This window comes from Centruroides sculpturatus, unplaced genomic scaffold, assembly GCF_000671375.1.
Source record: "Centruroides sculpturatus isolate CEXI.00-Female unplaced genomic scaffold, Cexi_2.0 scaffold1118, whole genome shotgun sequence".
NCBI lineage: Eukaryota > Metazoa > Arthropoda > Arachnida > Scorpiones > Buthidae > Centruroides > Centruroides sculpturatus.
This window is the reverse complement of record NW_019385413.1, coordinates 176,285-190,829: the sequence shown is the minus strand read 5'-3', so window position 1 is coordinate 190,829 and position 14,545 is coordinate 176,285. Positions and strand designations below refer to the sequence as shown.

The following is a 14,545-nucleotide window of genomic DNA, read 5'->3' as shown; positions in this document are numbered from 1 at the left end:
ATAACTATTAATTTTACGCTCATGTTTATCTCTTTATATGATAAAATAATTCCTTTTACAGAATAGAAAATCAATATTTTAGAGTATTTAAAACAAAACAATTGTAATTTTTTTTTTTTTTTAATTTCTATAAAGTAGAATGATTTTTGATTGAACTTTGAGATAAATCATTTCAAGATATCTCAACTCCAAATAGCACATGATTTACTGTTCTACTATGTTATAGTCATGAAAAATATATAAAATTATCCAACTTCGTTCTAAAATCTAAACTTTTGCACCATTGAAATGATATAGATTGAATGCAGAACTTGATAAAAATTATCATTGATTGTGGAACACAAGATAATTGTAGATATAGATATTGCAAATGACACGCAAGCAAAATTGAATTGTTATATCTATAAATTTTCTTCAATTAAAGCTAAACTTTCTCATATATATAACTATAACTAAAGCTTAAATTCCATGCAATGGTTTCCAGTTTACGAAAGTTGGGTGAAATCACTTCAAAACATATTGAATATTTTGAAAATGGAACATACAGGAACTTTGTTAATTACACAAATTATTTATTGTTAAAATCTATAAATCTTATTTTGAGTATTTTAAAAAAGTTCTCCTCAATGATTTTTACTAGAAAAATTTTGTATTCTATACAACACTATAATACTTTTGACGATTTTCAAAAAATTCTTGAAATTTCATCAAGTTTTTATTACATTCAGTAGGATCAAATGGAGGTAATTCTCCTCCATAATCAGCCGGAAGATGTCGAGGATCAATGTATTTATGTAAAGATTCTATACCAGAACTATGGAGATGGATCTAAACATTTAAAAAATTTATATATTAATGAATGGTTAATTGAATATATTTGGACAACACTATCCTTACCCTTTTCTTTATCTTATATGGAACAAATGGGTAGAATGCCATATAAAATGCATGTACAAATTTTCCAATATTAACTATATGAATTGCTTTAAATCTAACTGGGAGAGATTGCTGAAATGAAATATGTACACACAATATATTTATAATAAAAAGTATATTATAAATTAATAAGTGAATTTTTACTTACAAATAATAAAGAAATTATGGCATGAATTGTACTCGGTGTTAGGTGCAAAAGATGTCTCCATGATAATGTTTTAGCATCCAAAATCAATACAAAACCATTAACTTGAAGTAAATGTCCTGTTAATCCTGCATCTAAGAACAGCAGGAGACCTTTTATAATAAGTTTGAAAGACATTTTTGAAGAATCCCAATAAGCTAAGGGAAACAAAACTATATATAATTTCTATACGTAAACATTTCTGGATTTAATTATGAGTAATTATTAACAGATATAATAATGTTTTTCAATGAGTAACACTTAATTATCAATTCTTTACATCAATTTTGATAATTAAAAATTTGAAAAGATCATATTACATAATTGAATTGATAAAATAGCTATAATTGGGTTATTGTGGAACTGATAATTTCAATTGAAATCCACATTAAGATTCTATCTTTCGTAGTTGAAAGAAGACCTCTACAATAGAATAAATTTATTGTAAAGAAGAAACTATTGCTTTTAATGGAGTTATAAACTTAACATTCAAGTTATTTTGAACTCAAAGAATGTTACTATTGTTACATAAATTTACAAAAAAAACTGAGCCAGTAAGGTGCTTGTTTTTTTTACGTAAATTTTCAAAATCTATAATATTAAGTATTTCATTTATTTATATAATCCTTCAATTTGTGTTCTATTGTAATATAGTAACATCATGATTACTATAATGACAATCATACAATCTTCTGTAACAACAGAAACATTCTTTACACTCCTGATGATTTGTTAAGCTTGAAAGTGCTTGAATACTTTTTAATTTTTAGTATTTACTACTCCATTAAAAGTATTATTTTCTTNTTGTAATATAGTAACATCATGATTACTATAATGACAATCATACAATCTTCTGTAACAACAGAAACATTCTTTACACTCCTGATGATTTGTTAAGCTTGAAAGTGCTTGAATACTTTTTAATTTTTAGTATTTACTACTCCATTAAAAGTATTATTTTCTTCCTTATATCGTAGTGGAGTTAACTTTAGTCTACAGTTATCATAAAAACTTGGAAATAAATAAATGACTGGTAATTTCAGGAAGCCAACTTTTTATTAAATAAAATAAATGTTTTCAACAAAATTTGACCATTCTCAATTTAAAAAAAGAACAAATTAAAATATTAAAGCCAAATTATCAGGCTATTTTCAGGCTACATTACAAATTCTGTATTCAAGCAAAAAATTAATTTGTCAATTGAATTTTGTGTGTGACAATTTAGTGAGCATAATAGCTAAATTTAGAATAGAGTTTTTAATTTAGTCAAAATAATTAGTAACTGTATCAAGTATTTTTCTTAATGTACAGTACTACAAGCAGTAGTAGTATCAAGTAAAAACTAAGGCCATAGTGTTTATAGCTTCTAAGATTCAATTTCCAAAAATTTATCACAAAAGAAAGTGTATTTTTTTTAAAAAATGATACTTAATCTTATGCTGTGTGTTATAATATGGCTAATCATCTGCAAAATATGGAAAGTAAATAGTTTATTTTCATTAAGATGTCAATATGTATCTTGATGTTTGAATCTAATGATAAGCAATTAGTGAGGTGCACTTGGTTAGAAATTCTCTTACATATTTGTGATAAAATGGTAATGAAAATAAGTGATATCTCATTGATAATGAACATTTAGTTATATTATTGTCAATGATTAAACAAACAAGATTAGCTTTTAGGACAGATGTTACTAAACACACATTTCATAGATTCCAAAGTAAATACCGTATGTAGTCCATTTTTTGTTTTTATTAATTTTATTGGCTGTCATTGAAGATATATATTGTGGCCATTTTGAAAGATAAAAAAATAGCATTAACAAAAATATATGATGAAATTCTAATTTTATACAAAATTGAAAAGCTGTAAATAGAAATACGATAGATTTCAGTAAACATAAATACATAATAATGTAACAATGCTACTATAACATTAACATATGATCAAATGCCAATGGAACCCAATGCTCAAATTAATATTAAAGACTTATAGCTCATTAAATATGAAAGAATATTCATAGAAGACTCCTAACATGGTCAATGAACTGTCATTAAACTAATGACATAAAATATTGTATGTAGATCTTAACATTTTATCACTTGTATTTCTTTATGAAGTGTATATCTACTTTGATCAGTGTCCAAAGATTTAGCAATTTATATCTAAATCTTGATATTAAAACTTATCTTGTATTTATAATGACTGTCTAGTCTAGGCAAATCTTATGAAAAATTACAAATAAGATACAAATAGTTCTGAAAAATCAGACATTACAAGTGTCAATAGAGGGAAGTCATTTTTTGAAGTGCGAATGGAATAAATGCCCCTTCGGATACTAAGTTTAATTCTTTACAACTGTATTTTATTATATAATTATTGATGAAATGATTGATATGAGAATATAAGATTTAAGCATTTACTGTACTGTATGTTTTGTTTTTAATAAAATATATCAGTTTAAAGGTAACATTTATATAATATGAACAATCCTCCAATATAAATAATATACAGATGTGCGTAATGCTATTTCTTAAAAGTTTTGTATGAATTACTATTATAATTTTAATTGTAATTTTTACTATACTTACGGCATCTACCAATTCCCATAATTCGCCCTTCATCATCAGTATGAGTAAAATATCCATGTACTTTCATATCAAGGTATTTCTTCATAGCTAATGGACTATAATCTCCAAATACATCTTGATTCTTTTGTCTTGATGATAAATAATTTTTTAATAGTTTCAATGCTCTTTCTCTTTCGAACTTTCTAGCTCTGAGGAAACTCAGAAGGAACATGTCATCTAATGGACAATTTATGTTCTGCTCTGCAAGATGCATGGAATTAATTAATTGAAACTAATTACTTATATGTACAGTACATATCTGAATGCATATGCTGGGTGGCTCAAAAGTCAGTTAACAGTTTGTGCGTGTTCTCTTGTTGCACTTCTAAATATAAATCGAGAAAGCATGGTTTTATAAAATTATCAAAGTTAGTTGCAGTTTAGCCTCTGCATTTATCAGATAACTTTAGGGCCATCCTGCATTTCGTATAATTTAACCACGAAATGATTTGATTAATTGAACGTTTATAAATCTCTTACCTATAATAATATTTCTGAAGGTTTCCAGTTCATTTTCATTCCAAGAAGTATAATCTTTTCTTTCTTTTTTACTAAAATCTTGAAAAAGCTCATCTACATCCATCACTTTAAATCCTTGAAAATAAATAAAATAGGCTGTTTCAGCTTTACTAAATGATCAAAAACTTGAAGCTTCAAAAGTAATTATTACAAAAATTGTTATTAATACCTAATTTTCACACTCTATTGTATTGCAATTAGATTTATAAACACTTATACCTTGTAATTTGGATACAGAAGCCATCGAAAGAGTTCTATCTTCTGACAAATAAATCTATTGATTATTTCTGTCAAAATTCTTTTGAAAATGATGAGGTTTCAACTTTGCACTTCACTTATCAGATATATTATAAATTATCTCTGATGCTTTTTTTTTCAATGCTGATACACAACTTAATTCACGTCACTGTTTATGTGAATCTTTTATTTTCGTGCCAATATTTTGACTTGGATAGAATTTTTGAGGATCCTGTAAGTGATTTGAATCACATGGTACGTTTATTGCTCTTGTCTTAATTTACATAAATGAGATCTCAAAGATATGTCACACATTGCTTTTGCATATCTACTCATTTGCATGGTAATTTTTGAGGATCCTACAAAGTAATAAAATTGGCTTCCTGAAATTACCAGTGATTTATTTATTACAAAGATGGTACCAAGTTTTTATGATAACTGTAAAGTTAACTCCACTATGATATAAAGAAGAAAATAATACTTTTAATGTAGTAGTAAATAAAATAAAATTAAAAAGTAATCAAGCACTTTCAAGCTTAACAAGTAGTCATCAGGAATTACCATGAAAATTGCCATTGTGTTGATTTGCATGGAAAACTGAAGTTATAATTTTTATTTCTGATTTTCTAGCGATTATATTTCGCGATCGATGATCGATCAAACGGGTTCAGAAGTGTATAGAGAACAGACATATACGTTCTATTTTTTTATATACATAGATAAATTGTATTCATAATTTTTCAAAGTTTTATTGTGTTACACATCTATAATAAAATATTATTTATAAACTTACATTGAAGATCTGATATGTAACTTTTCATAAAATGTACAGCAATAAATAGTTGAAATATTGAATAGCCTTAAATTCTTTCGTCTAATTAATATTCTAATGAAAAACCTCTATTAATTACGATAAAAAAATATATATAAAAGTAAAAAAAATAATAGTTTAAAACATTAAAACAAATTTCGTAGAAATTTAGCAAGACTTTAAGGCTTGTAATATCTCTCGAGTTTCTTGAATAGAAAACATGTCTGCAAAGGAAGAAAAAAAAAAACATTGTTTTAAATAATATACTTCGTATATTCATTGAAATTAATCATATATTAAAATTTGAAATACCATGATTATCAAGCATTTATCCATAGAATTCCATGAAGTGCTCAGAGTTTCTTCTCATTTGGATTCTTGGAAACTAAATTTGTAGATATTAAAATGTTATATTATTCAGTAGAATTGATTATAAATCAGTTTATTTAATCTCAATGAATCGTGACCTTGAACTTCAAAGTAACGTCATAATTAATGTCAATATTCGCTTAAACGTGATTGCCAATAAAAACATTTATTCGACAACCCCGTTTTAACGCATTTATTTGCCCCGTATTAAGAGAAATTGGATTTATTTAACTAGATAGAAAGCCGGTAATGCTACAGAATTATATAGTTTAATTAATACATTCATATATATTCGAGTATCTAGTACAAACCCCTCTACGAAGTTAAACTTCATATTGTGTTCAATAGTACAGATGTGAATATAGTAAATTTTTTACTTCCTCGTTTTTATAAATAGATTTATATAGGACTTATTACAATGATATAAGCTTCAAAAATACAAACTCAGATTGTTTATTTAATAGATAAACTGAAACCATAGGGCATAGAGGAAATAACTTCTGATACTTGCAAACAAACATTATAAGTCCTTAGATAAACTTACAACTTCCCAGTTCAAAGTGCTTTCTTTTTTTAGCCTAACTTTGAAAATTAACTTCCTGTATTGAGTTAATTCCTTAGCAAGTAAACCAGTAGGATTTTGTCTCAGAGAAGAGCAAAATAAATGAAATATAGATCAATTAATTCACTATAACCATTATTCTTCGTGTATCTTCTTCTAAACTCATGTGAAAATCCCAATTACCCTAAGAAACGTACTTTTCGAATAGCACAGCTCCTGTACATGGCTTGAAAGAGGACCACGACCCGTACACAATTGATTTAAAGCATTGTTATTAGAAAAACGAACAAAATAGAAAACAAATAGAGCAAATTTCGAAATTCAATTCAGCATTCGTATAAGACTTTTTTGAGATTAATGATAAAAAAGAAACGAAAATGATGCCGTATTTAAAATTTGACCGAACCGTTAATAGATGGAACTGCTGAAGCATTATATTAGCGCCATTTATTGATAAAATCAATAAAATTACAAGTATTGTCTATTGATAATATCAACGAACATGCAGCTGGATGGCCAAGGCGATAAGGTGTTATCACAAAAACTACTTTTGTATTCTATTAATTATGAGTAACCGCAAGGGTATATCGCCCCCACGTGCAAGCCCTACTTTTTGAACCCCTTAGAAGTACAACAAGAGCGCGCACACAGACCTAAATGACGTAAAGCAAGTGTTAACACTTGAATCGTTGGAAGTTTGCTTTCAACAATGTTTTGTCGCATTTTTGTTTTTTCGTCATTTAAATAATACTTTTAATTGGGAATGTTATTGGGAACCCTTACAGAACGCGCTTGCGTGTGGTCACACTCTGCACCAAGACCGTCGACAGGGAAGGAGAACTGAGGATTTTTCCCCAGGCACGGAGAAAACCTCAATATTGAACACTTCGACCTCTTTACATTATACAAAACTAGCTGCGTATGCCCTGCGTTGCTTGGGCCTTTCTGAGGGTGGAGGGTTAGTGAGGTGAGTTGGGAGAGGGTTCTAAAAACAATGGTCTTAGTAACTAAAATGTACATTTATTGACCTCAGTATTTACAATAATGAAACTGCAAAACACCAAAAAATTACTCGGGCTAAAGTTAACAGCAGTGTTTGCCCCATAGACTTAACATGTACGGTACCTTTGCCACTTCTGAACCATTGTACCTTTCTGAAATCTGTCTTCAGCGGCATCGTCTACAGGATAAGAGCTTTGATATCTGAATTATATTTTTATCCCCAGCCATTTACTCAAAGTCCGACAAATTGAAACCCTCTTTCAATCAATAAATTATATAGATAATTGCAAAATAAAAATTCACTTACCTCTATGAGAATCCTTATGTAAATCTCTAATATCATAACAATGCAAATGTTTGCACAATTCTCGGAATTTTTCAGTGTATCTGTCAACAGTAAATGATAACTCATTCAAAACTTCCTGTATTCTAAGTTTATTTTTCGGACTGAATTCAATTAATTCTTTCTCGTATTGTCGACGAATTCTTATGAAACGTTTCCGTTTATCTGTGTTTAACATAAAAATATAATTCTTAAAATATCAAATTTTATCTACTTAAGAATGAGAGCTGATACACTCACACTCGCACGCACGCAACGTCCCTGTAATGGTTACCTTTTACGATTGCCCATTTTAAAAATGTAATCTTAAACCACCCCCATGAAAAATTTGTTAAGTATTTTCATTTCGAAATGTAGTTTTGCCACATTTTAGCATAACTTTAAATACAGTTGAGAGATTAAGGTCCTACCAAAATCTCGTACAGGAGGGAAACTCAAATATAAAATTAAACGGTTTTAATGCTGGGTAAGATAGATAAGTTTTTTAAAAGAAATTTGGGCTTATAGAAAAAGGTATCTCACATGCCCTGAAATACTTGCAGACTATAAGGCTCCTTTCTCTCGATTCGGATGATTCTCCGAATGGATAAAACTAGGGCATTGAATGTTGGCCGAATAAGCTGCAGGGTATTGCGAGGCTACACTTCACGCCACACAGACACTTCACAGTACAAGTATCCATGGTGTGAAGTGTCATTGTTCACTTCGCACGATCCGAAAGCGAACTAATCAGTGGAACGTTATCCTACAGGCAAAAAAGAGGCAATCGTCCGAGACTCCCACTAACAGGGAACCCCAAACCTTTTATAAGAAAAAATTCCCCAAAGAAAAAATGTACACGGGGCCCCCTTATTCAAATTCGTGAGTACCATAAGGCTGTGGTACTCCAGCGCCACTGGCCTAATGATACTTCGAATGTGACAAACTGTCATGTCTTTGGGCACGTTGCCTGGAAGAGAATCTTTAATACAGCTGGATAAGCAAACCATAAAATAGTCTGTTTCAAATGAAATGGTCTGTATCATTGACTTGCTTATCTAACTGTATTAATTAAAGCCGCTTTACTAGGCCACGCAGTCTTTCATTAAACAGAAAGCCGAGATATATTTTAAGGGCTTATTAAATTTGGAACATGCAGCTATTCAAACCTGTTTTATCCGTTTTAAAAATATAGTTCTATTAACTCACTGCCCTTATATTTATATAATAGTGGTCCTGTAATAAAATTTACATAATACATATAATATGTACAGTACGTGTAAATTGTATGCAATAAATCGCGCAAATCTCTCTTCAATCTCAACAGTATATTACACTTTGATACAAAGATCGAATGTTCAGAAATCGAATCGAAGTGAGTTGAAAAGAGGACGTGATAAGCCTTATTTTATTACAAATGAAGGCCAACTAGCGCCAAAAATTAAAAATTCTAATAAACTGTATATACAAATAAACCTCCAATAACTGCCAATTCTAAACAGTGGCCGTTTTTAATCACGAAACATTTTTGAACAAAATTGTGTACAAAATAATCTCCAAACTACGCCATTTTTTGAAGGTTTTACTGTATATTGCTTAATTAAACAATGTTTATTTGAATAGTCTTACCTTCTCTTAAAAAAATCCAAATCTTCAATAATTCGAAACATTCAATTTTAATTTTTAATCTGTGCAATCTTCTTATTGAACAATAGGCGCCAAGAAAAAATGCATTCAAACCTATAAAGTCTACTCCTAACATTTCTATGATAACATTTCCATAAGTCAAAGGAATAATTTTTGAACGTACATCATATGCCTTGGCGAAATCGATTAAGACCATTTTAAACAGGTTATCTTCCAGAAACTTGAACTTAAATAAATATATTTATATATATAAATTATTTTCTATAAATTTCTCCATAAATACATTACAAAAGTCAATAATTAATTACATACCACGCCATGTTTCCTCAATCTTGTCCATGGTAATGCAGTTTTTATGAACTCCATATTGCTAATTAAGAGCAAGTTTATTGAATTTCTTGCAACGTGTGTATGGTAACTTGGTATCGAGTATGTTATCAGTTCCTATTTTATATAATAAAATTAATTATTTTAAAAAAATAATTTTAAGATTTAGACTAAAAAAACTGAACTTACTTTATTTGCATTTCTTCGAAGAGCCATTGATCTATAAACGCCTTCCGAAACCACTAACTTACAATTCTTAAGGAGTTTACAATCATTTAGAAATGAAGATGCTCGTAACTCTTAAACAAAAAATATTGTTTTAGTCATAATATTTTTTAATGTAGATGAATAAGTAAAATACAAGGAATACATGACGTAGTAGTGGATCCAAAAGTGAGCAACAACTTCAAGAATTTATATCATAAAAGGAATCAAAGGTATTAAGACAACTCTCCGTTTTCAAAATTGCTTACATTTGTTGAATCTTTCCTGTATTTTATTATTTCATCCTATACTTTTTACATTCAACTTTTTCAAATGAGAAATAAAATAGAATTGAAACGTCACAAAATATTTCACATAACATAACGATCTGTTGTAAAAAAGCGCGTCCGTATACGTGTGTTCTGTTCCATCATTCGGCCAGCCCATTGTGGGCTTGATTCTCACATAAGCCCAAAATTGGGTCATAACGGCAGGATGGCCGAGCGGTCAAGGTGGAAGCCTACCACTCTGGGGGACCCGGGATCGAATCCGGACGGGTCAAGGAATCCCCAGGAATTTTTCGGAGAGGTCTGTTCGGATATGTCGGGCCCCGTCCCTCATCACCCGGTCGCCCCATTGTGCGCCTGGCCGAATTCATAATGAGCCTGCTATATAAGGTCCTCTTTTTTAACTCTTTCCGCCCTGTGGGCACTAAGCCCTCTTTTTGCAAACCCATTATGGATTCGGCCAGGCCCACAATGGGGCTGCCGGGTGGTGACGGACGGGGCCCGACATATCCGAATGGACCACCCCCGAAAAATTCCTGGGGATTTTTCGACCCGTTCGGATTCGATCCCGGATCCCCCAGAGCAGTAGGCTGCCACCTTGACCGCTCGGCCATCCGGCCGCGATATAAGGCCCTCTTAGTGCCCACAGGGTGGAAATAGTATATATATATATAAATGGGGTCATAATGTGGGCCAAACAGTGGCGGCCTTAGGGGGTGGCGAACAGCCCGGGGCCTCGCTCTTGGAGGGGCCTCGCGCAACAACCAAGTAGAAAAAAGTTGATATTTAAAACTTTTTATTTTATCCTTGGCTATTCGGCCATCCGGCCGCGATATAAGGCCCTCTTAGTGCCCACAGGGTGGAAATAGTATATATATATATAAATGGGGTCATAATGTGGGCCAAACAGTGGCGGCCTTAGGGGGTGGCGAACAGCCCGGGGCCTCGCTCTTGGAGGGGCCTCGCGCAACAACCAAGTAGAAAAAAGTTGATATTTAAAACTTTTTATTTTATCCTTGGCTATTAGTTATAACAATAAAATAAATTTAATTTATAGTACAGTATATATTAATATTAAGAAGTTCCTACTATTTCAATTTACATACTTTGCACAAAAGACAAGGGCCTCGCAAAGATCTGCCGCCCAGAGCCTCGCAATGGATAAGGCCGCCGCTGGGGCCAAACACAGGGGGCCTACCCTTTTTTCCTTACCTCACGATGGATATAAGAAAAAGACCACTTATTGCCCACAGGAAAGTTAAAAAGGAGGAAAAATTACATATTTTAAAATTAATCTATTATTTCTAAGTCTTATTATATCAATTTTACAATAAATATCTCTACATACCTGATTTACATTGCCGGTAAACATAATTAGGATCGTAACAATCGAAGCTATATATCACGTCATTCAATTCTTTTACATCTAGTCCATGTATCATTTTTAAAAGTTTTCCTATCGTTTTAATTAATTTATTATAAACTTCATTTTTATCTTTGTCTCGAAGTGGTTTAAATGTTTTTTCAATGTCATCTAATTTTAAAAACAAATTTAAGAAGAATGTATAACGCAATAAATTATACCAGCAGTTAATTTGTAAAAGGAGGAATTTGAACTTAAACTTTTCATACGTATTTTGAAGATTATGCTAAACTTGATTTTATCTATTATCTCTTCATCTGCCACTATTTTAAATTGGTTGAACAAAATAGACGTTTCTACAAATTGTCGAACGTTATAATCTTGGCTGACTGAAGGAAAGAAGGTGAAGTACTTAAATTCCGCTTTGAATGCATCGAATTTCAGGGCAAAATCCAGTAGGACAAGTTTAAAAAAGTGGTCGTCCAACTGTTTGAACTTGAAAATATTAAATATATGAATATTATAAAGATTTATAACAATAATTTTTGATTTTCAAATAAACTTCATACCACAGTTTCGTGTTCCATGTTAGATAGTTGTCCTCTCAAGAGTAATTCCATATTGTCGATCATAACTAAAGTAAGGATAACTTTCATCTTCTTTCTGTCGCTTAAATACAGGAAATGACTATTTTCGTATAATTCCTACGAGAAAAAAAATTTACGTTAACAATAAATTTGCTGTCTGAACGGTTGATGCTAGGCCTTCATATAGCTATAAAAACAAATTTTACTAAGAAAACAACAATTAAATGCCATGTTTAACCTTTTTAATTTTTTATTTTAATAACTAAAATTAAATAAGTCATGAGAAAAAGTTTAAAATAAAAAGTATCTAGCAAATGCTTTTGCTCTATTTTCTGTGGTAAAAAAATAACTTTTATATTATTAATTATTATAAAAAGGCAGAAAGTGCTTAATTTTAATTGTAGAGACGAGTTTTTGAAAATATTATAAATGTCAATAACAATTAAAATGTTCATTAAGTTCAAACCCATTCGAGATACGAGAGATGAGTCATTCTACCTCTTTACTCCTTGAATTGCGTACGCCGCAATTTAATAGCATCAATCCTCTTATATACAAGTTACCACGCCAGATTTTGTTTCCTAGGTTCAAGTGGTTTCAAAATGTGGAGATGTGAAAAATATCCAACGAGAAAAATTTTACATAATTACAATACTTTCTCGTGTTATGTAATAACAGCCGGGAAAGTAAAATTAATGGGCATGCATGAATAAGCACAAATGCTCATATGCTTAGCACTCGACACAAATGCTCGAGTATGTAGTTCTATAGACAGGCCCTCGAGAGTACGCCTGTAGAAGAAACGGGACGATGTAACTTACGAATATTGTGGGAAGTAACTTACGAATATTGTGGGAAGTACCCTCCCTTCTTCCTATACAGTAGCGCCCTACTCTTCTCTTAAAATTTTCAGTGTTTCCACTACAGTCTGTTTCATTTAAAGGAACAGAATAAATGTCTATAAAAATGACAGATGTTCAAATAAATAAATTTTAATAGGGGGTTTTTCTTAAAGCCCTTGTAGCCTTGTGGATCCACCTTTCTACAAAATTAAACAATTTTCTGACTAATATAATTAAAATTATTCAAAACTTACAGTGAGGGCTCTTCTTTTTAATAAGTTGTTCCCAATAGCCATTTTATGCTGCAAAGCGTATATTATTTCCATTTTCCTAGGTACAACTAATTTATATTTTTTAGGTAATGTGACTAATTGCTGAATTTCATCTTTGCGCATTTTTAATGAGCAATGCAACATTAACGAACGAGCTGAAAAATAAAATGATTCATTTGAATTATTTTCAAAATTCATTCTGTAAAAATTCTTTGTTGTAAAATATATTTAACACGATGGCTAAAAAAATACGTATTAAAAGATTTGGGATTTTCATTTTACAATTACATAACTGCTAACTTGATCTTATCAATGTCATCTACTCAGAAACTATCAAATCGATCAAGACCAAAATAATATCTATCACGCAAAACGTGGAAAAATTGCATCTCTGGAAAGAGGCAATTGTAACCTATCAGAGCTGTAGACCATGCCCACAGGAGTAAAATGCCAAATGATGATCTATGCAATCCTTCACGAGATACAGCCCTCTGAAAGTAATTTATCTGGAATTTTAAAAACTGGGGTAAAATTCAATCAAGTAACAACAGCCGCGAGTGCATGGCGCAGCACGTCCGGTTGGACGGATCTTCAATGAATACCCGTGAATTCTTACACCTTATCATTGTAAATAATGAGGTGTAAGAATTCTCGGGTATTCATTGGTGACAGCTCCACTTATCTATAATTTTTAAGCTAATGTCCCTCTCGTCAAAGAACTCCATTGCTGGCAATACTTACCATGCAAACTGCATTTCACTCCAATAATTCCCTTATCTTTTATAAACTTTTTGCTCACGCTGTATTATACACACACTGTATACTACACTGCTATATCTCACGAAAGGTCATCGGTTGATTTGTCTTTTTTTAAATCCTATTGGCATGGTATACAGCTTTGGTAAGGACGTAATCGTCTCATTCAAGTGCTGCAATTTTACTCATGTTTGCAAAAAAACATGAAAGCAAATCAAAATACAGTACTGACAAATCTATCAAAAACTATCTACAGGCTTAATTAAGATGCACAACTTACACGTAAATAAAAGTTAATACATAATTTTAAATGTTTAATATATTTAAATACAACCAACTTACGAACGTAAATATTTCTATTATGTAAACAATACATTCTTTTCAATGCGTAATAATACGTTTCACCAACTTTTGCTGGGTGATTTAAGATGACCGAATCCATTTCATTTCTAAAATCGTTAAAAATATGTTCATCTATATCTCTCTTGTTTTCTAATTTTGGTATGGAGTTATAAAGCTTTGAAAGAGCTTCCACTAATTTGGCAGTAAGATCTATCATTCTTTATCTTAAATACATAAAAGTGCAGAAATATTTTATAAAAANTTAAAGCCCTTGTAGCCTTGTGGGTCCACCTTTCTACAAAATTAAACAATTTTCTGACTAATATAATTAAAATTATTCAAAACT

General features: G+C 30.8%; 2 protein-coding genes across 4 annotated transcripts; both read right to left on the bottom strand.

Annotated features, from left to right (window-relative positions):
* Positions 1-534: 534 nt before the first annotated feature.
* Positions 535-5,428, bottom strand: LOC111638702 (clavesin-2-like). 3 transcript variants are annotated; one of them, XM_023384457.1, is made up of 6 exons: positions 5,300-5,428; positions 4,231-4,344; positions 3,712-3,951; positions 1,085-1,278; positions 898-1,008; positions 535-828 (listed from the first exon to the last, which is right to left on the bottom strand). In XM_023384457.1, the coding sequence occupies exons 2-6, from the start codon at positions 4,331-4,333 to the stop codon at positions 655-657; spliced, it is 822 nt and encodes a 273-aa protein (XP_023240225.1). In that variant the 5' UTR covers positions 4,334-4,344; positions 5,300-5,428; the 3' UTR covers positions 535-654. The 3 variants fall into 3 exon arrangements, with proteins under 3 accessions (XP_023240225.1, XP_023240224.1, XP_023240226.1); XM_023384456.1 differs by lacking the exon at positions 5,300-5,428 and adding an exon at positions 4,489-5,263; XM_023384458.1 differs by lacking the exon at positions 5,300-5,428 and having other exon boundaries at positions 3,712-3,946; positions 4,231-4,301.
* Positions 5,419-14,434, bottom strand: LOC111638701. The gene is made up of 11 exons (XM_023384455.1): positions 14,200-14,434; positions 13,084-13,256; positions 11,970-12,104; positions 11,670-11,895; positions 11,386-11,571; positions 9,736-9,845; positions 9,532-9,663; positions 9,202-9,445; positions 7,558-7,758; positions 5,630-5,702; positions 5,419-5,541 (listed from the first exon to the last, which is right to left on the bottom strand). Exons 1-10 carry the CDS (start codon positions 14,414-14,416, stop codon positions 5,671-5,673), a joined length of 1,656 nt encoding a protein of 551 aa, XP_023240223.1. The 5' UTR covers positions 14,417-14,434; the 3' UTR covers positions 5,419-5,541; positions 5,630-5,670.
* Between the last annotated feature and the right edge of the window lie 111 nt (positions 14,435-14,545).

Coding starts and splice junctions, on each gene's coding strand:
- LOC111638702 (XM_023384456.1), bottom strand. CDS start 4,513: ATGGCTTCTGTATCCAAATTACAAG. Junction 4,345..4,488: donor TTCTGTATCCAAATTACAAG/GTATAAGTGTTT, acceptor TTTATTTTCAAG/GATTTAAAGTGATGGATGTA. Junction 1,279..3,711: donor TATGGGAATTGGTAGATGCC/GTAAGTATAGTA, acceptor TGTTTCCCTTAG/CTTATTGGGATTCTTCAAAA.
- LOC111638701 (XM_023384455.1), bottom strand. CDS start 14,416: ATGATAGATCTTACTGCCAAATTAGTGGAAGCTCTTTCAAAGCTTTAT. Junction 9,446..9,531: donor GATTGAGGAAACATGGCGTG/GTATGTAATTAA, acceptor TATTTATTTAAG/TTCAAGTTTCTGGAAGATAA. Junction 7,759..9,201: donor TTGGATTTTTTTAAGAGAAG/GTAAGACTATTC, acceptor TGTTAAACACAG/ATAAACGGAAACGTTTCATA.